The 18,820-nt window shown below is 39.7% G+C and overlaps 1 protein-coding gene across 3 annotated transcripts in view; it reads right to left on the reverse strand.

Moving 5' to 3' along the window:
* Window positions 1–18,820, reverse strand: part of POGLUT2 (protein O-glucosyltransferase 2) — a 27,414-nt gene continuing 8,594 nt past the window's right edge. For all 3 annotated transcript variants that reach the window (XM_087895441.1, XM_034418007.3, XM_034418015.3), the window contains 8 exons: window positions 16,899–17,104; window positions 16,007–16,084; window positions 13,149–13,321; window positions 12,337–12,574; window positions 10,029–10,238; window positions 4,910–4,999; window positions 2,316–2,420; window positions 1–194 (listed from right to left, as the gene is read on the reverse strand). In XM_087895441.1, coding sequence (XP_087751567.1) covers window positions 177–194; window positions 2,316–2,420; window positions 4,910–4,999; window positions 10,029–10,238; window positions 12,337–12,574; window positions 13,149–13,321; window positions 16,007–16,084; window positions 16,899–17,104 — 1,118 coding nt within the window. In that variant the 3' untranslated portion in view covers window positions 1–176. The remainder of the gene's footprint in view (window positions 195–2,315; window positions 2,421–4,909; window positions 5,000–10,028; window positions 10,239–12,336; window positions 12,575–13,148; window positions 13,322–16,006; window positions 16,085–16,898; window positions 17,105–18,820) is intronic.

Raw genomic sequence — 18,820 nt, forward strand, 5'->3', positions numbered from 1 at the left:
TTTATGGAAAGAATATTTATTTTATTTTATTTTTTTTAAAAAAAGAACTTATAAAAAGCAACGTTGTATTAATACTGCACAAAAGAGGGCATCCAGATGATTTCACTCTTAGTAACTTATTACCCTTGGAAGGTGATTAGGTAAATATATCCAGCCACAAGTTTTCCTCTGTCTCATCAGAGTTCTTCTTTGACCTGCAAGTAAGATGAAACTTGGGCATCAAAGCTTATAACATAGAATTATTGAACTTCGTATGTGTTTTAAATACCTTATTCTTTTATGCCATTTCCCTTTGTAGTTAATAGATATTTTCCAGTAATGGATTTTGATGGCCTATGGTTATTCCAAGCATCTGGAATATATTGCATTTTAATTTATCTAAATAGTGTGTGGGTGATCTGTGAGAGTCAAGGCTGTCTACAAGAAGATTTGGTGTTTCAGGAATAATTGGGTACAGGATTATGATTAAGAGCCTTGGTAGCGCAGTGGTTAGAACTGTGATGGCGAACCTATGGCACGTGTGCCACAGGTGGCACATGGAGCCATATCAGTGGGCACACGAGCATTGCCATAGCTCAGCTGCAGCGCGCATATGTGCGCTGGCCAGCTGATTTTTGGGCCTTCCGGTCCCACTGGAAGTTGGGAAATGGGCTGTTTCCGGCCTCTGGAGGGCCTCCGGGGGGTGGGGGGTGGGGAAGGCTGTTTTCGCCCTCCCCAGGCTTCTAGAAAGCCTCTGGAGCCTGAGGAGGGTGAAAAACGGGCCTACCGGGCCCACTGTGCCATCACATGCTAAAAGCGGGGAGGAGGGAGGCGCGGGTGCGGGGTGCATTGAACTATGGGTATGGGCACGCATGTGGGCAATCTCCCTGCGCTCCCCCCACTTTTGGCACACGACGGCAAAAAGGTTAGCCATCACTGGGTTAGAATGTAGTACTGCAGGCTACTTCTGCTGCCTGTTGGCTGCCTGCAATTTGGCAGTTTAAATCTTACCAGGCTCAAGGTTGACTCAGCCTTCCATCCATCTGAGGTGGATAAAATGAGGACTCAAATTCTTGGGGGCAATATGCTGACTCTGTACACCGCTTAGAGAGGGCTGTAAAGCACTGTAAAGCGGTATAGAAGTCTAAGTTCTATTGCTATTATGGAATTAGCATATTTGCGAAAGCTGGCACAAACTCTTGGGAAGCAGTGGATTCTCTTTCCTTGAGGGTCTTTAAGGAGGGTCTGTTTAGACATCTTTGGGGACTTCCACACTGGTGATTGAATTAGGCTAGATGATCTCTAGGCTCCATTACATTCTGTGATTCTGTGGCCTTCCTTACTGTCTGTTCAGCTGTGAACATATGAACAGGTAGCAACAACAATTTCCAAATCATCCTGAGCTTCAGTCTTCCTGATGCCAACTTCTCCTCCTTCACAGGTCACCTTCATGGTAAGAGTCTAATTTGAAAACAGTTCTGCTTTTTGATTTTTTATATGCTCTCTTTTACTTACACCTTCCCCTTTAATCTAAGAAGGAAGTATTGAGAAATATCTGCTTCTACTCAATCTGAAACTGTCTTCAAAGGAAGGAATGGCTTCCTTGTAGGTAGTATCTGGGACATGTAGATATCAAGATGAGGAAAAAACTTAAGAGTGCAATGCTTGTTCATATCAATTGGAGTAGCTTTATGGGACCATAGCAATGTCCTCAAGTGATGCACCTACAGATAATATAGGTCTTATAAGCTGTGGTATGTAAAGGCAATCCTTAGAACATTAAGGAAATATTTTTTTTAAAAAAGCCCCTTAAGACTCATAAATCTCCTTTTACAAAAGATATTTGGAGAAAAATATTGCAATTCCCCATTTAAATTGCTTTTGTCTCTGTTTTTAATTTGTTAATTAAATTACAAATTTAATTACACCTCCAGCTCATCTTGGAAATACAATTTAATTAGGGAGTAATAGATATTTAAAGGAATGCATTTTGACTCTAGTTGCAGCCTTGCATTTTGAAAACAAGTTTCAAATAAGTAAAGGATCAGATAATATAGTTTCTTCATGTAGAATACCTTTAATTCTAGTTTTTCTGAATACACAAACCATTCCTCTCCTTGACCTGGCAGGTTTTAGCTTATATCTTAAGATTTAATTTAGATGTATTAGAATCTTTATTTCCCTCCCTCCTGGTACATGATAAAAATTCCATTTTGGCACTGCAACATTTGTGTTACAAAGCTAAGAGCCTGAGTGACAATAACAATGTTCTCATTAACTTCAGGTCAGAATACTCAACAATCAACTCCTAAAATATTAACTTATACATGCTATACCTTTGTCCGATGGCAATTACAGGGGAAGAGGTCATCATCAGGCTGTGCCACTTTTTCCATGCCATCCCTCACTTTGGGATCACTCACTTGTAGTTTGGCATATTCCTAATGAGAAAAAAAAATTAAAGAATATTTTTTTCCCTTGCTCCCTCAAACAATGACCACTTGATGTTAAAGGGGGGGGGAATCTCCTACAGTTCTACATTGGAAACTTTCCATGCATTTGAGAAGGCTTAAGGAGCTTTACAAGGTTCTAAAGTCTTCCAGATGCTTCCGGCATCTATTTCACTCATCAGAATTCCAGAAAAGTCTCTCAGTATAGGCCCTGAATGTACCACACAAAACCTGGGATGGTCCTTGAGCTGATCAACATTGTGTACTGCTGTTTTAGTGCGACAAATGGCCCACACTGCTTTAGGAAACTTGGATTCTTTACGATTCAATATCACACAACACTATAAGATGACTTGCTGAAATATCATTACCTCTTTTAATGCATAGTCTGTGTTTTAGAAGAGGCTTTCTAAAGTTAGCTCTTTAATCTTTGCTGACGGCTGTTTTGAAGAGCCCATACTCTCTTTAGAAAGGGATCTGTAGAAGCTCAAATGCATCCTTAGCAAACACTTACTTGAATTTTAACCCCGGGGTGTCAAACTGGCAGACCCCGGGCCAAATGCGTCACAAGCAGACCACGCCCACCCCAGCTCCACAAGGGGGAAAAACGTCACAAAATGTCATGTGATGGCAACGTGACGCGGCGAGTGACATAACCTTTCCAAGGCGCTCACTTGCAGATTCTATCAATGAAACTGTTACTAATGTGTTTTTAAAAGTTTCCCAATGATTTAGACAGTCTGTGTTCAATTCTAATGTAGCTGAATGCTTAACATTTTGAATCCATAATGTTAGGAAATGGTTATTGCCTAATTGGTTGGCCAGGAAATACGTAAGCCAACATTGTATGTTTGTATTATGTGAATGTATTATGTAGCTTTAAGAACTGTGCTGAGTCATTCTACATCCTGATTGGCTGAGCTCTGTAGCCAATGTATTTAAGGAGAACTAAATTATGGTTAGTGTGGACACTACACCATTTTTACCTGCTGCTATGCTCTAACTCTTTTTGATCTCTCTATATAGTCAATTGTTTGATCATGATTATTTATTTACTGCTTTCTGATATTTATTGAACTATTTTCATATTGTTCCTGATTGTTCCTTGTATTTTTCTACAAACTGGTAAGAAGATTTTATATCCCTGGATTGATCTTATATTGCACTTTATATGGCTAAGACTTGGATTGTTAAAGGACTATGATTTTGCTTTTCCCTAAAAGTAAAATACTATAAAACCCACAATTACTCTCAAAACGTTTCCGTGCGTAAAACTCTTAACGGTACTCTGCTTTATAAACCACAACTTCGGGTGTAACTCAACAATATCCTTAACACATAAAATAAACCCATGTTAGAGATAATAAATATGGAATGTGAAAGTACAATTAGAAAGTACAACTAGACAATTCAATTGTCTAGTTCAGGTGATATCCTGCTCTTTATGAGTTGTAAAGTAACCATTAATGTAATGTACAGAGCGGGAAACCTGATCTACTACTTAAAATTGTTGTAAGGATAAAAATGAGGACGGAGAAAAGTAGATATTTTGTCTTTGCTCTTAGGACAGAATGTGGGGACTGATGGAATTAATAAATGAAGGTCATCAAAGACATGGAGACCTCCACTCACAAAGACTTGTTGCCTTCCCGGAAGACCTTTCAGCGAAAACTATGTCAACTAAAGTCAAGGATGGAGAACATTTTTCACCCTCAGGTGACTCTACTACTTCTAATGATAATATTCCTAGGATAGGCTGATAATCTATCATTCACAGATAAAAGAACTCAACATTTTTCTTAAATATCTATTTGCTATTGAGGTCCAATAACTCTTTCTGGAGTTCTACCTAACTCTTGAGATACACTTAATTAATTAGTGGGGTAAAATTAAAAAAGAGAGATAAATAAATAAAATTGTTAATCTGTTATTATTTTCCACTAGAAGTTTTCTTAAAAAAACAGCTCCAAAAGGATCAAATAAATATCTTCCTCTGAGCAATTTTTACTCTTTTAAATGCTACAGAGCCAAAAATCCATTTGTTTGTAAGCCTAGGAGTGCTGATCACATTTTATTAGGAAACCCTGAAGGAAAACAAAACAGAAGCCTAATCTGCTTACTTGAAATAGTAAATAATGGAAGGGATCCAATATATTTCAGCAAAGATTCTTCCCCTCAAATGAGAGTTACTGAAATTAACATTAAAGCTGTAATGTTAATTCTTTTCCATCCGTTTTTACACACATGGATTTTCATATTTTTGTCATGTGTTATTTTTCAATCCCTGCTTTCAGAAATTACTGGGGATAGAAGAGGCTTCAATTAGGTTATTCTTTTGGCAGTTTCACTTTCTCATAGAGACAAATAGTCCCATAATCGTTAGCAAAATGAAGTACTGATTTTTAAAGGTGGGGCCCACTGTTTAATCCCCTATCTCAGCAGATTTCAGTGCAAATTCAACAAAGAAAGATAAAACTGACCTGAAATAGTTTGAAATAATAACAGAATATATGATCTCCCATGAGGGCGTTCCTTGCAAATTCTTGTCCTGCTTTTGCAATCTTCTTTGCCTACCAAGAGGAAAATTGAGGTGGGGAAGACAGATGGAATAAATACCGAATTAATGCGTTTTCATATTTAAACTTTAGTTTTCCTAAATTTCCTTTTACACCTGTTCCTATCTACATATTAATCAAGTTTCAGAGGATCACAGTTCAAAATAAATCAAACTGGAAGAGTTAATTAAAAAGAAATATCAAACTACTAGCATTCCTTAGCTAGCAGTAATGATAGCAATAGTGGAAAATGCATATAGCTCAGAGTTGACCTGTTGGGTTCCTGGTGTGCTCTGAGTTTGCTTTTCTTGTTGCAGATGGTTCACGAATATGCCATTTACAGGTAGTCCTTGACTTACAAAAGTTCATTTAGTGACCATTCAAAGTTACAACGGCACTGAAAAATGTGACTTATGACCGTTTTTCACAATTACAATTTTTGCAGCAACCCCATGATCATTTGATCAAAATTCAGATGCTTGGCAACGGCTTCATACTTATGATCGTTGCTGCGTCCCAAAGTCATGTGATCCCCTTTTGCAACTTTCTAACAAGCAAAGTCAAGGGGGAAACCGGATTCACTTAACAACCGTGGCAAGAAAGCTCGTAAAATGGGACAAAACTCACTTAACAAATGTCTCGCTTAACCACGGACATTTGGGGCTCAATTGTGGCCATAAGTTAAGGACTACCTGTAATATTATCAGTGCCGCCCAGCGTCATTCACCGAGATGGGCGGCTATAAAAATTGAACTAACTAACTAAATAAATAAATAACCAACCAACTCACCCACCTAACATGGCTATGAAACATGAACAAGAAAACACCAGCAAGCTCACAGCATGCAAGAAGACCACAATAATGATACCAAATGAGAATTATGAATCAAAAACTAGATTCAGTTTTACATGACAGGGCAATCGTCCTCAAATGAAGCTCAACTCATCTGACTTGATGGATGCATTCATATGGTCTTCCTGGCAGCAGCCGAAGAATGGTTTGACACTGCTTTCTTTTAAATAATGTTCTGACTCCCAGGTTAGCCTACAGCCCTGGTATTTCCTGGCTATCTTCCATCAAAATACTAACCAAATCTGATCTGCTTATTTCCAAAGCCCATACTAAATCACACAGATGCTGTCATCTGCTGAAATAAATATAAAATAGTGATATCATTTCAAGTTTTAAAAAAGATCCCTTAGGCTTGATGTTCCAGAATAAACACACGGGATGGGATGAGGAGGAAAAAGGGCCTGGTGGCTCAGCAGACTGATAGCATTGTGATTAACACCAGCTGTCTGCAATTACTGTAAGTTCGAATCTCACCAGGCTCAATGTTGACTCAGCCTTCCATCCTTTCTAAGGTAGGTAAATTGAGGACCCAGTTTGTGGGGGCAATAAGCTGACTTTGTATAAATATACAAAAGTATGAAGGCTATTGCTTAACGCATTGTAAGCCGCCCTGAGTCTCCGGAGAAGGGCGGCATATAAATCAAATTTTAAAAAAACTGTGCTCATGTTACAGAATACCAAATTCAAAGTACTTTCCAATCTTAAAATGATAATTCAGACAGTTCTTGCCATGCTAGTGAATTAATGTCTGGTACCTAATAACTCTGTTTGTTTGCTTTTTTCAACTTGGACACTGACCAAGGAACTTCATAGCAAACAACAACTATACAAAAACATATAACAATGGCAATAATCAGATAGCAGAGGCTGAGTCAGTAAGATGAACCTGTCATAGGTCTGCAAAGGGTTCCAACCGCCATGGCCTAAAATCTGGGACAAAAGCCAGGTCTTTCAGACCCTCTGGGATACCATCTGGATGGGATCCACCTCGTTTTCAGGAGTAAACTTCATTTGAGAGGGAAGACACCACTATAAGAGCGGTGATGGAGCAGTAGTTAGAATGCAGTATTGAAGGCTAACTCTGCCCATAGCCAGGAGTTAGATCCTGACCAGCTCAAGGTTGACTCAGGCTTCCGGGACTTCTGGTTTGACGTCGCGGTGAGACAGTAGGGGAAATAGCAGGCTCTGATGAGTCCCGCGAAAACCCTGGCTGCCGAACCACCGCCAATGGGTCTTCGGACCCGTCTTGTAGGGATGGGGGAAGAAGAGGGGCGGCTTGGACGACCGAGAGGAACAGGCAAGTTCCTCGGAGGTCAGAGGGAACCCTCTGTGATGCAGCGGCGGGGGGCGGCAGTCATGGTGGCTACCACGAAGCTAGGACAACCGGGCAAGAAAAGTGCTGGAGGAAATCAGAGAAAGATGGAGCTTTTTGAAGTTGGGTGAGTGACAACAGCCCAGGCTTGCAACAACATTTGGAACATTATTAGTAATTAGAAGTCCCCTAGCCTAAAACAGTGGCTATGCAACAAAGGGGCTTTGGAAATTTTTTTAAAACTACAACTTTAAAGGTTGACTCAGCCTTCCATCCTTCCCAGGTCGGTAAAATGAGGACCCAGATTGTTGTGGGCAATATGCTGACATTGTAAAGCAGAATTCCCCAACCCTTTTGGGTGAGTTGAGGTCCTGGGGGGGGGTTGTCAGGCGCCTTTACCCAAGTGTGCATGCACACGAATGGGGCTGTGTGTGTGCAACGCCTGCAGACCCTCTACACCTGACCCTTGCAGCAACAGTAGCACAATTGGGGGGGTGCGCATGTTCACTTTCGAATGCACTGACCAGCCACTCACACAATCCAGTGGCCAAGAGGCCACAGCCTGGTAGTAGGCCATGGCCCACAGGTTGGGGACCCCTGCTGTAAAGCATTATGGAGTGGTATATAAGTCTAAGTGCTATTGCTATAGAGAAGGCATAAATCCATACAACACATGGCATCGCATAGGCCAGGGGTCAACAACCTGCGGCTCTGGAGCCACATGTGGCTCTTTCACCCCTCTGCTGCAGCTCCCTGTTGCTCAAAATATGCGTCACAACCACCAATGTGCGACATCCACTGGCACACGATTTATTGAGCTTTTCAACCCCTGGTAGGCCAACCATGAATAAATCCAAGAAAAGAAAAGTTTCAGAAGAAAACAGAATGTTTAATTGAACTACATATGCTGCTTTTGTGGCTGCTCAAGAAACAGTCAGGCACGGGAAGAGTTTTATGGCTCCCGATGTTTTCTTTTCTGTGGGAAATGTGTCCAAATGGCTCTTTGAGTGTTTAAAGTTGCAGACCCCTGGCATAGGCCTATCTATGTAAGAAAGTTCATATCACAGTTAATCTTTTTCAGATTTCTCTATATCTAGAAAAATCATGGCCACTTTCTTACTTTTCTGATTCATATTGTCAATAGCATTCAAAATGTATCTAAAATTATCACTCAAACTGTATAGCTCTTCAAGACAAATCCAGTCCAATCAGAGTATATTAATTCAGTTAGAAGGTCACTTACAATTCTTTCCAAGTATTGCCATACAAAGCTTATCAACTACATTAAATATTGAAATAGATCTATACAATCTTGGATGTGTCAGGTAGTTCCCCAACGTATAAATCAGAGAAGTTAAAGCTTCCTTCCAGGAAGAACCAAGTCTTTAATATTGTTGATTATCATTCATTACCTCAGTTAATGGTAATGCCACATTTAAATTGATTTGGTCTCTTGGCTGAAGCATGTGTGGTTGCATTTTATACTATATTTATATTGATTTTTGTGAGATGTGCACTATATAAACCAAATCAAACCCTCAGACAAGTTTCCTGGAAAGTCTTATGTACGTTGGTCCTAGATTATTCAGTTTCAATTTTTGCGTTGCTTCATTTCCTTTTCAGTAATTGGTTTGTTGCAAACTTCTTTTTGTTGGGTAAGCTGTAGTGTATCTAGTTACTCTTCACTTTTTCCCAAATTTGTTTGGTATAAAATTTGGAATATTTAAGGAATGGATTTGTTGTCTCTATTGTTAAAACATATCTGCTGCCATGCAAAATAAAAGTAATCATGATTTTCTCTTGTTCCTTTTGAATTTAGTATGTCTAAGTTTATCTGATTTATTATCTTTTTTCAAAATATTTTTCATGTTTTCAAATGTTTCCACACTCCTGTAGATGTCATTTCATTAAATTCTGCAGTTCTTATGATTTTGTTTCTAGAATTATGAATTTTCAAAAAGAGGTCTGTCATTATTCCTAAAATAAACTGCTATGCTACCCTAATCCATAAATGAAATTATTACTTGCAAAGACGGATTTGATCATTTCACATTTTAGAAAATATAGGTAGTGGAAATACATCTTAGCTTAGATAAGTTTCCAAAAATATATCTACAGCATATTACAACTACCATGGAAAATCAAAATATCTCTGATATTTCCTTCATTTGATGGGCAACCTCAGTTAGCAGACACATCTTCATTACAAAACAATGATCTAGATCAGGGGTGTCAAACTCGATTTCATTGAGGGCCACATCAGGGTTGTGTTTGACTTCAGGGGGCTAGGGTGGCCATGGCGGGGGTGGGCATCGCCAGCTCGACATCACTCATGTTAGGGGCGCCTGTGGTGGCCCAAGCACTCTACCAGCGAAAATGGCTCCCGAGCTCCGTTTTTGGCTGCGACAGCTTTCTGCTGCCGGCCCTCCCGAGCTCTGTTTTCACTGGCAGAAGTACCGTGGGCCGGATCTTCGCTGTTTCCAGGACAGCCCCACAGGCCAGATCTAAGCATTCTGCAGGCCGGATCCAGCCCCTGGGCCTTGAGTTTGACACCCCTGATCTAGGCAAAGTAAATTCTGAACAGTCAGATTCCTCTGAATCACAGTCTGTGCATTGCATTCAGAAAAGGTCCTAGGGCCAGCTAAGCTGAGGAGGGAACAATTTCTGCCTTGAACCTTAGAAGCCACTGCCAGTCAAGATCAACAATAGTTTCTGAAATGCTCTCATGACAGCTATCACTGGCAACTTCTACAGGATAAACTAAATATAACCAACTTCCCTCTGTGTGAGTTACACAGTAACCAACTTTCATAATACCAAACTAAATAGATTTGTATCATGGCAATCAACAGATTTTTATTAATTAAATGCATCTTTACCTCTTCGTCATGATCTTTCGCCCACTGGAGTTTTTCCATGAGATCACTCAAGTCATTCTTAAATGGAACAAAGTGCTTCCAAGGTTGTAATTCGTTATAAAAATGTTCATAGTAGATGGAATCCTGCTTCAACACTAAGCTGTTTCCTGCCAGCAAGTATGGCAGCCGATATGCAGCCACTGTGCCATCAATATTAATTTGGTATTTAGACTGCAAAATAAAACCATACACCGTTAATAAAGATACCATTTTACTGGAGGTTCTCGCTACAGCCCCCCAAGAATTAAACTCTTGATAAATGTCTGTGGAATATCTGGGTAGAGGATATTCCACAGATAGAATCATTCCACCCATTATTTGGTTATCAAACTTCAAATTCCTACTGGAAGTGTGGTAAATAAGGAATTTTAGCCAATTATAGTTCTCTTTAGCACAGGGACAAAAAACACATCCATAAGATTTAAGATTCACAATAGCGGTTCAATTACATTTTAAGTCGGGGTAGAGAACATGTGGAACTATAAATACTCAGCCCCATTACTCATCCGTTCTTGCCAGCGGAGTAATAAGTAGGGCTGATGGGAACAGACATGACATCTGAAAGGGCTGTAAATTTTTGAGCAAAGACAATGTAGCTCTTGATTTTTAAAATCCTACCTTTATTAATAGCAATCAACTATAAAACCAAAGAAATCTGTATCTAAAGCATCAGTAATATAGTAGAGCATTTCTATCTCTCCCATTTGCAGACCTCACAAAACATTTTATGTAGGTGGGATAATTGAAATGTGTGTGTGTGTGTGTGTGTGTTTTCACGCACACACATATACATGCACACACACACACACACACATATATATACGCCCATTTCTCTTGTGAGCAACTCTGGGTGGCTTAAATCATCAATAAAATAGCAGTAGAAAACCATTAGAATGTTAAAACATTTAACACATTGAGCATTAAAAATTAACAAAAAACTAGAAAAGAAAGGCACCAACAGAAATAGTCATCATCTTACGACCAGAATTGAGCCCAAAATTTGTTGCTAAGGGAAACAAGTGAATTTTGCCCCATGTTACGACCTTTCTTGCCATAGTTGTTAAGTGAATCACTGCAGTTCTTAAGCTAGTAAGAGTTGTTGAGCGAATCTAGCGTCCCTATTGACTTTGCTTGTCAGAAGGTCGCAGAAGGGGATCATATAACCACAGGACACTTCAGCCATCATAAATATGAGTCAGTTGCCAAGCGTCTGAAATTTGCTTGGCAAATTGTGTGGGGATGCTGCAATGGTCATAAGTCTGAAAAACAGTCATAAGTAACTTTTTCAGTGCCACTGTAATTTTGAATGGTCACCAAACAAAGTGTTGTAAGTCGAGGACTTACAGGGTGGAGGTGGGATCTTTTCAATCTACTCCCCTCCAGAGTGGGATGCCCCTTTGAGTTTTCAGGCCCTTTTCAGAAGGCCAAGAAGATGGAGTGGGCCTCACCTCAAGTGTCATTATGCTTACTTTTATAAATAAGGCAGCTAACATACCTAATACTGCCTCCTGTTTTCCTCACAGCAACTTTGTGAGGTGTGTTGGGTTCAGAGAGAGTAACTGGTCCCACATGAATTGTAATCCCAATCTAACTATTACCTTCTAAATACCGATGTCTGCCAGAAATTTCTGCAGGATATTACTTTGAAAGGAAAAAGCCCCAAACTTTAGAGATTCAACTGTCATATATTTTGAGCTGGTTATTTCTCATTTCTCTGATGTGGGCAATGTACCTCAATTGTTATTGCCCGTGTGGCATTTATTGATTTAAATTAGCTATTAAACAGCGCTGTTTGTTTAGATGCAGTTTAAACAAGTTGCAAACATAGATAATAACTTTGATTGTTATCTTCCTTAAGAGAAAGGTGCTCCTAAGGATACAACAGCAGAGGTCCCCAAACCAGGACAACCAAAAGACTATGGGTGTTGTTGAAATATTGTATTTTCTCTTTTTAATCACTTTGCAGAACAGATGGATTGCAGAGGAATAAATCTCCAAACAGTCACACTCTAGCTAAATTGGTAAAAGGTATTTCAGCAATTATATATACTGATTCTACTTATTTTACAAGATGGGGTTGGGGAAAAAGAAATAGGGGATTAAAAAATATATCCTATCCATTCCAGAAGCCTTCTCAGTCCTGAGAATACGGCTTGCAATATTTTATTTTATTCCAATATATTTTTGCAATACATTCTGCCAAAATGAAATAGATAGATGATAGATAGATAGATAGATAGATAGATAGATAGATAGAAGATAAATGCACCTTGAAGAAATCAAAAAAGCTAATATGTTTCACAATTGGGCCGTAGAGGTTTTCATCATGCTTGAAAAAGAAGAAATTTGTAAAGGCCGCATCGATGATTTCTGGGAACTTTCGGCTCATTTTCACAAGTTCAAGCCTCTCTTTTCGACTGTCACGACCCCTCCAGATTGCTGTGGTGTTTTTCTCTTCCCATGGCGGCCCAGTATTTGCTTGAACAGACATCATATCCAGGCTGACTCTTAGGAAGGAAAAAATGGGGAAACGTTCATAAGAAAAGGGAGTTCTGGGCATAGGTTTCAGGAAGATCTTACACCCAGAAGGAAGGTTTTGCCATTAACAGCTTTTCCTATCCTTAGATGCTTATTACTGACAGGATTAAAGCAGGGGTCCTCAGCTGTTGGACTGCGGCCTACTACAAGGCCTTGAACCTTTCAGAACCGGGCGGTAGAAGTGGTGGGCAACTGCATACACACATCCCCACTTGCCTAAGCAGGTGGACGACCATATGCACACGGGTATCCCCACTCACACAAGTAGTGGGCGACTGATTGCATGCGCGCTTACCAGCCGTGTGCGCCCAGGACCATCCCCTCTCTCCCTCCCCTTCCTGGTCTGTAAAGTCAAAAAAATTGGGGAACTCTGGACTAAAAAAGAAGAGCCACAGACTGGATGACACCTCAAGGAGAGACTTAAGAGTAGAATAATTTAAATGTGTGAAATAAACTCTATAGACATAGATTACAATGGAAACCAATCATGCTCAGCTAATAATAATTTTAATAACTTCCTATAAACAATAGAGACATTCTTACCGCCCCATTGTTTCTAACACAGAATCTGTCAGGTCATAAGTTGGCATTACGATATCTTTGGAATCATTGGATCCACACCAGGAGAATATGGGTTGGACATCCTGGGAAGATTTCCTTTTTTCCAATGGCCAATCTCCCAAATTCACAAAAAACTCTACATCTGGCATTTTCACCTAAGACACAATAAAAAAAGACTTTATTTGTATATTTGTTATTATTTACTTATTGTTTGCTTATTCAGTTTCTCCCGATGGCAATCAAAAGATTCTTGGAAGGTTAAAGGTAAAGGTTCCCATTGTACATATGTGCTAATCGTTCCCGACTCTAGGAGGTGGTACTCATCTCCATTTCAAAGCCGAAGAGTCAGCGCTGTCCAAAGACATCTCCATGGTCATGTGGCCAGCATGACTAAATGCCAAAGGAGTACGGAATGCTGTTACCTTCCCACCAAAGGTGGTCCCTATTTTTCTACTTGCATTTTTTTTACGTGCTTTTCAACTGCTAGGTTGGCAGAAGCTGGGACAAGTAACGGGAGCTCACTCTGTTATGCGGCACTAGGGATTTGAACCGCTAAACTGCCGATCTTTCAATCGACAAGCTCAGCGTCTTAGCCACTGAGATACCACGTCCCTTGGAAGGTTATCACCTTGTTAAATATGGTTAATATGACTTTTTAATTTTATTTATTTATTAAATTTTTATGCCGCCCATCTCCCTTGTAAGGTGACTCAGAGCAGCTGACTTTTCCTATATACTGGATTTCTGAACTGGATTCTAATCATTAAACAACATTTAAGAGAGCTAAACTGGAACATTAAATGGCAGATACGTTTTCTGTATGAAAGATGAAAGATGATTAGCATAGAAGATGATTAGCAAATATATATTATGTAATGTTGGAATTCCTGAGCTTCACTGACATTTTATAATTTACTGGCATACATTTTTATTCATTTGCCAAAAAACAACATCAAAATTTTGCATTTGTTCATCAGTAATTGGTACACAGTATTTATTTAAATGCTGTGTGTAAATTACACATAGAATAGTGGAAACTTTGGTGCTTCCTGAATTTGGTTGCTTGCTTGTAGACATTTCATTACATAACATCATTTGTACAAGTACGTGTTCAGAGAGCACCAAGAACCTCATGTTCAATTTTGAGCTACATATTTCTCTTCAATTGGAACTCTTAGGATAATACTGCAATGTAGGCCAATATTATTATCCTCAACTTTATAGATGAACGAAAATGGCGACTTTCTTAAATCAATGCATTTGCCAAATCTGCGTTTCCTCAACTGTTTTTGTCAGGAAAAAAATTATTAAGACATTATTTACTATCTCTTTAACAAACATCAGAATGCTTAATTCAAAGCCAAACAATTTATGAGTACAATGCCATCTAGTGGTCTATAGTTCCAGTCTATCGTTTTCAGCAACTATGCATCAACGTTTCAAAGGTTTTTAAATAGGTTTCCTAAAGTCAAATGGAATGCTTCATTTCAAATTTATAAAATCCTTCAAAGCTGCCTCCCATTCAAACAGGAAACAAGTTTTTGGACAAGTTGCTGGAGCCCATCCTAAGGGAACTTCTCTCTCTATGTGTAGTAGTAGTTTGGCTCTGTTACTAGTCTGTTACCTACAAATATTCTGAATGGTATCTTGAGAGTTTCTAGAAATCCTGTATTCTTCTTGCAATGGCGAGATCCAAAACCCCTGGTCATAGCCCAGCAGGAACTGTGTACGCAGTCTAGCATTGCAAAAACATACAGCTCAGTGGTGGAATTCAATTTTTTTTACAACCGGTTCTGCGGGCATGGTTTGGTAGGCCTGGCAGGCGAAGGATACTGCAAAATCTCCATTCCCATCCCATTCTGGGGCCAGCCAGAGTGGTATTTGCCGGTTCTCCAAACTGCTCAAAATTTCCACTACCAGTTCTCCAGAAACTGTCAGAACCTGCTGAATAGCACCCGATACAGCTACAATTTTAAGATCCTTATGCAAATTGCCATTCACATAATGTGTGGACTTCCAAAAATTCCCATTTCCTTCCAGAGGACTAAGGAAAACCTCCAAACCAACAAAATAATATGCTTTTCTTCAATATGTGTCCACTGAAAGGGAACACACACATACACAGCTTTTATTTGCGTAGATAAAGAAGCATAGAACTTATTGTCATCAAAAAAAAAAAAAATCTAAAAAAAAAAAAAAAAGAACTTATTGTCATCAAGTCAACGTTGATCATTTGGATAACAATGGATAACTTGATGTGGCAGGCCCATAAACAGCTACCAAAATTATTCCTTTGGTAACAGGGGAAAGGACATCTTTTTCAGAACTGAGGTGAAGAGTGGGCTGAGACAGCAGAACTAATTGGCTAGTGGTTATTTTCTACCATCTAAATATGCCCATTTAGTGTCCTGCTGCTACAATACACCTGAAGATTATCAAAGCAGCATCTTTCATTGTCAGCCATTCAGTCATGGAGGTACAGTTGGGCTTTGGGGTGAATACATCTTTAGGCAGTGGTGAAATCCACTTACCTTCGCTACCGGTTCAGGAACGGGAGTGCACGGGAATGCGCGCGCCTCTTCTGCACATGTGCAGATGATAAAAAACTGGGACGTAATGACATCCCGGCAGGTGGGCGGAGCCTCCCGCCGCCGGCACTACCGGTTCGGCGAGCTGGACAGAACCAGGAGGATTTCACCGCTGTCTTTAGGCAACTTTAATGTGGACTTTGAAGGCTTAGGAAATAGAAAGGATGATTCTGCAAGTGTATGACAAGTGTTCGGTACTAAATAAAAACTAAAAATAAAATGATTTATAACATAGTTAAAGCATATACTCACTTTTCTTGTCAAAGAAAGCAAAATAGCATCCATGAAAATTCGGAAGCCAACATGTTCACCATGGGTCTTTATATAAATCTAAAGTAATTCAAGAATCACAAATTAGGGATTTTTTCTTTCTTTTCCAAAACAATATTAGGCTCATTTACATTCTCTTACTCCCCCAAAACAAAGAAATATGTAAAGTTCACTTTCTGTAACTTCGTGAAACTCTATTAGAATTATTGTTTATCCTTACTAAATTGTTACTTTTTACAATAGGCATAGAGCATAGTTCTTATCATCCCCAGCAAGAATGACTATAGTGGCTGGGGTGACAGATATTATGATGATGGTCCATAGGATTAGAAAGAATCCAGTCATCAAGGAATAAAACTACTTCCATATTCCCGGGAAGTTTAAGTAACTTCTATTATTCTTATTATAATGCCTTTAACTTAGAAAGGTTCTTCAGTTCATGGCCAATATATTGCATGAGCTCCATAATTGCTTAGTATTTATTGTCACAAGATGTAGCGATGGCCATTATATCAAATGACTAAGTGTTGCAGAAACTGATGGTATAGAGCAGGGGTGGGCAAATATGGCCCTTTTACAACCTGTGGACTTCAACTCCCAGAATTCCTGAGACAGCCAAGCTATCTCAGGAATTTTAGGAGTTGAAGTCCACAGGTTGTAAAAGGGCCACATTTGCCCACCCCTGGTATAGAGGTATAAGAGTAACAATTTAAGTCTCTATGTACAGAGGTAGAATTGACTTTGCATCCTAGTCATCTCCCAGTTTGCTTGAATCCAAAGAAACTACTTTCCCTCATTCTTTGGGCTTCTTCTTTTAAGACATTTACTTGCAGGACAGCCATTGTCATTTGTGGTACTATAGCACAGGGTGTACCTTGTTGTCTTTTATGGTATAATGGCACAGACTTTGCCTCTGTCCAAACCGTTGTGGAATTTCTTTGGCAATTTTATCTGGATCGATGGCGGGGAAATGTGCCAAATCCCTTTGAATCTGCTCAATTGCTTGAGGACAGCTCATCACCTCCAGCCAAGCACTCCCATCTTCCTGAGGGCAGTCACAGTTTTCATGGTAAACAGGTCCTGTGCACAATACAGTTGCTTTAACGTTACATCATGCATTTTGTCTTGGGCTAACTTCAGAATGAGTCTCCTTTCTGAACGGATGTGGGGCTTCTGTGATTAAGCAAAATACCTGTATATTACATAACTGTTCAAGCAAAGACCCCGATTGTGTTTTTGTTTGTTTGTTTGTTTTAGTAAAATAGCATTTAATCTTGATCAAGCTTAAATGGTCAGCTGCTCCAAACACATACAAGATACATGCAGGTAACAACTACAAACAAAGAGAGGGAATGTAAACCCCTTTTATGTTGTTTAGGAAAGTCATAAACCTCCAATTCCGGCATCTTTGATTTGTATATTCCCTGGAATCTGGTTTGTTATCCCTCCCCCAAGCAGGGTAGAGCCTCTTAATGAGCATCATTAGCGTTATCTCTTCCTGATCATCTTCTTTGTGTTCACACTTGGCTATTTAGCCCCCTGGAGTGAAGGGAACTCAAAAGATCAAAGATGAGATAGTTCTTACACAGGAGGGGGAGAGATAAGGCTCTGATCAAAAGGTGGAACATATAGTTTGACAAATGCCAGATACTTCACAACAGACCCCAATAACAGTCCAGGAAGTTAGTCAATGTGGCATGTTTGTGTTATAACTACAAAGGGCATAATATATATGTCAGTGTCACAGGAAACAAACATTTACAGCATGCAGGTATACAAAGACATATCATACATACATACATACATTGCAGGAAACAATTAGCAAGTTTCTATTAATTCTAGTATTTCAGTATATCTATTTCCTTACATTCCACCCTTTTTATTTAAACGATGGAATGCTTTCCATTGTAGGAAGTTAGCACCCACCCCTTCCCTAGAAGAATGAAATATTTTAGGAAATATTAAAAAGACAGAATATTATGTTTCCCTGGATGAAAAATGGAGAAGCATGTTTTAAAGCAGCTCCCACCTTCTTGTCCCCCCCACCCTTTGTCAATGGGCCAGAGGCAGAAACTCAATTCCCTCTCATCTTTGTCAATGGACCATCATCTGCAACACAATAGGACCCATCTAGCAACAGAAACTCATGGCACCTGGGAAGATCACATCAGCCAGCAAGGCTAGCTAAGACCCCCACCCCCTGGGAGTCTGACAACCAATCAGGATACTCTTCCTGGGCCCCAGGAAGTTCAAAGCCAGAGAGGGCATAAAACCAAGGCACGCTCAGCATCTCAGCCCTTTCCTGTTCAGGAACTCAAACCATGTGATCCTGTCCATCATTAAACCATCTTTCCAAGCAGTCTCCATGTTTCCAGTGTCTTTTTCCCCACTTGGAACTGAACCCAGAAGTATATTTCTTCTAACACCATCATGGTGAATAAGCTTATAATTCTATTCAGCATATAAATGGGAGTGTTTCTATGAGCATACATTCCAGCTTCATTTGGCCTCCCACATCTGGGCTCAATCTACAGGTAGTCCTTGACTTACAACAGTTCATTTAGTAACCGCTCACTGTTACCACGGCACTGAAAAATGTGACTTACGGCCGTTTTTCACAGTTACAACCTTTGCAGCATCCCCGTAATCCTGTGATCAAAATTCAGATGCTTGGCCACTGGTTCATATTTGATGGTTGCAGTGTCCGGGATCACATGATCCCCTTTTGCGACCGTCTGACAAGGAAAGTCAATGGGGAAGCCAGATTCACTTAACAACCGGGTTACTAACTTATCA

The sequence above is a fragment of the Pantherophis guttatus genome, chromosome 5 (genome assembly GCF_059756535.1).
Source record: "Pantherophis guttatus breed Tessera chromosome 5, ASM5975653v1, whole genome shotgun sequence".
NCBI lineage: Eukaryota > Metazoa > Chordata > Lepidosauria > Squamata > Colubridae > Pantherophis > Pantherophis guttatus.